Here is a 5,500-nt window from a genome sequence, read left to right on the forward strand (position 1 = left end):
CTTCGGGAAGGATGAAGAAATGGGGGCTGGAGAAGAGGGCAGTGTAAGCTTGGCAAGAATCAGAAGTCTCTCCCCGCCCACTCGTGGGTCCCATTAGGCTTGGGGGACCTGAGCAGTGAGTGGGAAGGGGCGTCCAATCCCAGGCCCCAGGGGGCGGCCGTGCACATGGGGGAGGAAGCAGCGCCGAGCGGTCCACGGCGGCGGCGTGTCACATGCGCGCGCGCTCGCGCGCTCGCACACACACTCACACACACACAGACAGGCACACACGTGTGCCCGGGTATATATAGTTGCCAGTCCCTGGGCCTGCCGCTCTGCAGTGGGCGCCGGCTCCCTGGGTTGGGAGGGGGCTCACGGGGCGGGTGGGAGGGTGGGGGGCCGGGGTGGGGTGGGGCAGGATGCTGGATGGCCCGTTATTCTCCGAGGGGCCCGACAGCCCCCGGGAGCTCCAGGATGAGGAGTCTGGCAGCTGCCTCTGGGTGCAGAAGTCCAAGCTGTTGGTGATTGAAGTGAAGACTATTTCCTGTCATTATAGTCGTCGCGCTCCTTCTCGACAGTCCATGGACATCCAGGCCAGCTACTGGGCCCGTGGGCCCCAGAGCCGCACGTGAGTGAAGGAGGGGTGAGGGGCAGCAAGTGGTGGGGCGGGAAGTGGGGTCCAGACCTCCCCGCTGGCACCAGCGATTGCTGCTGGCCCCTTCTCTTTCCCGCGCCTCCCTCCCCCACTCGTCGAGGGCTGGGGCCTGAAGCATTGAGCTCTGTTCTGGGGGACAGGAGTGCTAGTGGCAGGCGGTGAGATGGGGCAGTCGCTGTTAAAGTGTGCATGGAGAGATGGCGAGGAGTCTCATTTCGACTTCAGCCCTAACACATACGCACGTGCACTCGCTCAGACACTCACACGAATCCTCCCACATGGCTGCCCCAAGTGCTCTCCAGTGCTCCCAGCTCCCCGGACTTCGGCTCTCTGTCCCCGCAAACTGCTCACCTGGGTTCCTGCTCATTGTCCCAGGTGTAGGCTGCGCCCGGGATCCCCTGAGCCGCCACCCCGCCGACCCTGGGCCTCCAGGGTGCTGCAGGAGGCGACCAACTGGCGGGCGGGGCCCCCCGCAGAGGTCCGAGCCCGGGAACAAGAGAAAAGAAAGGCGGCGTCGCAGGAGCGGGAGGCCAAGGAGACCGAGAGAAAAAGGCGCAAGGCTGGTGGGGCCCGACGGAGTCCCCTAGGTCAGCCCCGCCCAGAGCCCCGAAACGCCCTTCGGGCGGCCCAACCTACAGGGTTTCCAGTTTTCTCCAGACCAGAGCGCTTCGGGCAGGTGGGGCGAGCGCCCCGACCATCCGCGCTCCCGCAGGGTGACCCAGGGGTGGCATGGGCGGGGCCATGGGGAGGCAGGAGGCCAGGGCCCCCTAGCTACGAGGCTCACCTGCTGCTGAGAGGTGCTGCAGGCACAGCCCCAAGACGCCGCTGGGACCGGCCGCCACCCTATGTGGCTCCACCTTCTTATGAAGGTCCCCACAGGACCCTGGGGACTAAGCGAGGCCCAGAGCTCTCCCGGGCGCCCACCTCACCAGCCCCAGTTCCAGCCACCACCAGGACAGAGGGAGGGCGCACGAAGAAGAGGCTGGATCCTCGAATCTACCGGGATGTTCTAGGAGCTTGGGGTCTCAGACAGGGACGGGGACTCTTAGGAGGAGCTCCAGGCTGTGCGGCAGCCAGAGCTAGGCCAGAGTCTTGCAAAGGGGCCATAGAGAAAAGCTCAGGCCTAGCTGCTGCCAACAGTGGTGGCAATGGTCATTCCCAAGCTAAAACTACTGGCAGTCCAGGCACGGAGGGAGCTCTCTCTGGGTCCACGAGCAGCAGCCCCCCACGTCCCGTTCCCAGGTCCAGGCAGCACCTCAGGGGGTCAAGAAAAGGGGAAGAAGGAAATGAGCAGATCTGGGTTCCCACGTGTTGGCTTTCCTCCCCTAAAAAGCCTCCTGTCAGGCATAGCCAGACTCTCCCCAGACCCTGGGCTCCTGGAGGCACCGGGTGGAAAGAGTTCCTGGGTCAAAGAGAGGGGACAGAACATGAGACCCTGGAAGTTTGGAAGGTGATCCGCCGTGCCCACACCCTGCCCCGCACTTCCCGAGGTCCCGCTGGTAGAGAAGGCATCTTTGTCATTGACGCCACATGCGTGGTGATAAAGTCCCAGTACGTTCCGACCCCTCGAACCCAGCAGATGCAGCTCGTGCCCTCTGGGGAGTCATGCATTGTGAGCGACAGCCTCAGGCAACCCAAGCCCTGCCAGGAGGAGGAGGGCGAGGGGGCCGCTGCCAAGCCTTCAGTTTGCCAAAAACAACTGTTGAGCAGTCGAGTCTTAAACCAACCGAGAGAGGGTCGCGAGTTCGAGGCTGAGGGCGGGCGGCAGGGGGATTCTTCATTGGAGGAGCGCTCCTCCAGTGGTTTGGGGTTCCCTGTTGGCGAAGCGAACCTGCAAGACGCTCACACGCAGCCAGGTAGCCCAGAGCACCCGACCTTAGGCCCAGCGGCTCCGGGATGCGCGGGCAGCGTGAAGGGTTCAGAAGCAGCTGGGGTCCCGCGGCGCGCGGGCGGGGGCTGGGCGCGGACTCCAGGGCCCTACGCCGGGGCGTTGCGGGAAGCCGTGTCCCGCATCCGCCGCCACACCGCCCCAGATTCGGACTCAGACGAAGCCGAGGATCTCAGCGTCCATAGTGGCTCCTCTGACGGAAGCGACACAGACGCCCCAGGCGCCTCCTGGCGGAATGAGAGGACCCTGCCTGCGCTTGGGAACACCCGGCCTAGGGAAGGCGGGAAGACAGCCGAGATGAGCGACAGTATCCGGGAGATTCTAGATGTCATCGGTCAAACCGAGGAAGGCCTCGTCCGAGAGGACACCAGGAAAACGCCACAGGGGAATAGAGAGAGGGAGTGAGCGATGCCCCTGTTTGTTCTCGTGTCGCTCAGCCCATCCTTGGGCTCGCCGCGCTCCCTTTCTCTCTCCGGGCTTCGTTTGCTTCCTTTTCTCCTTTCCCACCTACACCTGTTCCCACACTTGAAACAGAGGAGAGGGGAGGAACGAGGGAAGGTAGCATTCGCCAACTCGAGGGTTAGTTTCAGGGAAGGTGAGGGTGGGATCCCACGCCTGCTACATTTGGTGTGGAACTTTTCAGAGAGACAAAACGAAGGGGCAGGGATGGTGGCCCGCGATGGTCAGGGCAGGGTCCCTGACAGGAGAGAAAAAGTACTGGAGGGGCTTTGAACCTAGTGACTGAGTGGAGGAGGAGACGGAGGGACTTATGGCAGAGAAGAAATGAATGCATACACACAACCAGCAAACTGACGGAGAGGGCTCTCTCTTTGATGTTACAACTCAAGTTTCAATCCCAACTCTGCCACTGACCTTAGCTGGTGGACCTCAGAGTAACTATTTTTTGCGCCCGGGCATCCCGGACTTCTGTAAATGTAAAAATGAGCGCTTTCTGCTCCCCATCCTTCTGTCCCTAGGATTTTGTGAATAAGCGAGTAGGATCTGAGCATCCTCAGACTGTCAAGGTTTTCATATTTAAACGGACAAAGGGCTTGTATTCCAATTTCCCAAGTTTAGGTGAGAGCTCCCCAAAGCAGAGCAGGATAAAGGCCCTATCACTGCCTCTGGCCTGCTATGGTCCAAGCTAGAGAGGGAAGGTAGCCAATGAATCAGCTTGGGACACTTTTAGGCCTTCCCCTTTTCCTCCATCTCCGTGTCCTTAGTGATGCTCTGAAGTGTTGCCAGGATTTTCCACGCAGACGGTATCGCCCACCGGATAGGAAGGATCCTGACAGTTTCAGGAGGAAGGCTGATCTTCAGCAGACGGTGTGGGGTGTGATACTCGCTGTAGCCACTACGGGGCGCGCGCAGGTCGCGGATTCCCCCGGTTGCTGGTGCTCGAGTGCCCCTACACCAGCACTGCCAGTATCTGGATCCCTAGTTACCACCGGGAGCCGGTTTCCAGCCTTGACACCTCCAAACCGCGCGCGGGGCCGGGAGCAGGCCTCCGGCCTCCCAGACTTCTGGGGCGCGCCGAGCCCTTCTTTGTATTAATCCACTCCAACCGGTTTGAGACAGACATTTAAGCCTTTTTTCTTCTTCTTTTTTTCTTTTCTTTCTTTCTTTCCAATCCTGGGCACTTCCTCTGTGTCTGCCATTTACTAGCCATGTGACCTTGGCCAAATCACTTCACCTCCCTGAGCCTCAGTTTCCTCATCTGTCAAATGGGGGTTTATAAACACCTACCTCGCAGGGTTGTTGTGAGGATTTAATGAGGTAATGTATATAAGGCGTCTTGCACAGTGCCTGGCACATAGTAGGCGTCCAATAAATCTACTTGTCCCTTTATGCAGTTCTGGAGTCTCTCTTTCGCTGACCTGGCCTCACTGTGTCCCTCCCTCAGGGCTTCTTGACTTCTTCCCGCTCCTTGTGAGGGGGAGGAGGACTCCTCTTTGGTGGAAACTTCTAGTCCACCCTGTTCCCCGGCTGGAACTCTCCCTCCCTTGCCCCCCGCCCCACCCCTGCCGGCTCTTCCCTCTGCCCCGGTGCACTCCCCCACCCCTCATTCCGGGCAAGGGCTGAGTCAGTCTAGGTAAATTTAGCCGCTGGCTGGGCAGGAGCGGGGGCTTCGCCCAGACTCAAGTCGTCAGGTCGAACCCGTCCCCGGCCCCACCTCTGTCCCCACTCCCGCTAACCCTAACTCCCGCAACTCCTTAGACCGTTCTCAAACCACTCAGGTTTTTAGTCTCCAATTAGCTCGACATCACACCCAGAGAGACTCAAAGGCAGGACGCAGAGGGGGCAGGGCTCCCCGACCACAGCCATGGCTAGCCTTGATTCAGAAGATTAGGATCTCCTATTCGGGTTTCCCAACTCTAGGGGCGTTCACTGGTCGAAGCTCCGCAGGAATATTCATTCACCTGCGACCCTGTCTGTAACCTACACATTTCCTGTTGCTCTTGGGGGAGGAAGCCAAGGAAGCCGGGTCACCCTGGGCAAAGATCAAAGATACCAAAGGTCTTACCACGTCCAGTGCAGTTCTTACTGCTGCCAAGTGAAACCTAGCATTTACTGAGCGCTTCCTAGGAATGAGACTCTGGGTTGGGCTCAAGGGTAGGAACGGCAAGGCCTGCCCGGCAGTGAGGGTGATTGTGTTAAGTTCTGGAAAGAGTCAATCAAGGGAGATTCTAACTTTAGGAGATCCAGGGAGAGTTCACAGAGGAGGAGGTGACATTTAGACAAAAAATAGTGAAAGAAGCCCAGCTGGTGGCGCTCGCCTTTTATCTCAGCACTCAGAAGGCAGAGGTTGGTGGGTCTCTGGGTGTTCAAGGCCAGCCTGGTGTACATAATGAGTCGCGTGCCATCCAGACAAAACGTGTGTGTGTGTGTGTGTGTGTGTGTGTGTGTGTGTGTATGAGAGAGGGGAGAGAAAGAGAGAGAGAGAGAGAGAGAGAGAGAGAGAGAGAGAGAGAGAGAGA

At 59.4% G+C, this 5,500-nt stretch overlaps 1 protein-coding gene across 1 annotated transcript; it reads left to right on the forward strand.

Annotated features, from left to right (window-relative positions):
- Nucleotides 1-398: 398 nt before the first annotated feature.
- Ddn (dendrin) lies at nt 399-3,014 on the forward strand. Its single transcript, XM_028788251.1, has 2 exons — nt 399-607; nt 1,010-3,014. Exons 1-2 carry the CDS (start codon nt 399-401, stop codon nt 2,925-2,927), a joined length of 2,127 nt encoding a protein of 708 aa, XP_028644084.1. The 3' UTR covers nt 2,928-3,014.
- Nucleotides 3,015-5,500: the final 2,486 nt, after the last annotated feature.

Source organism: Grammomys surdaster, unplaced genomic scaffold (genome assembly GCF_004785775.1).
Source record: "Grammomys surdaster isolate TR1022 unplaced genomic scaffold, NIH_TR_1.0 125742, whole genome shotgun sequence".
Taxonomy (NCBI): Eukaryota; Metazoa; Chordata; class Mammalia; order Rodentia; family Muridae; genus Grammomys; species Grammomys surdaster.

Bases quoted from the DNA above. Each gene is read 5' to 3' on its own strand.
- Ddn (XM_028788251.1), top strand. From the start codon at position 399: ATGCTGGATGGCCCGTTATTCTCCGAGGGGCCCGACAGCCCCCGGGAG. The intron at 608-1,009 runs GTGAGTGAAGGA...TCATTGTCCCAG, and splicing joins CGTGGGCCCCAGAGCCGCAC to GTGTAGGCTGCGCCCGGGAT.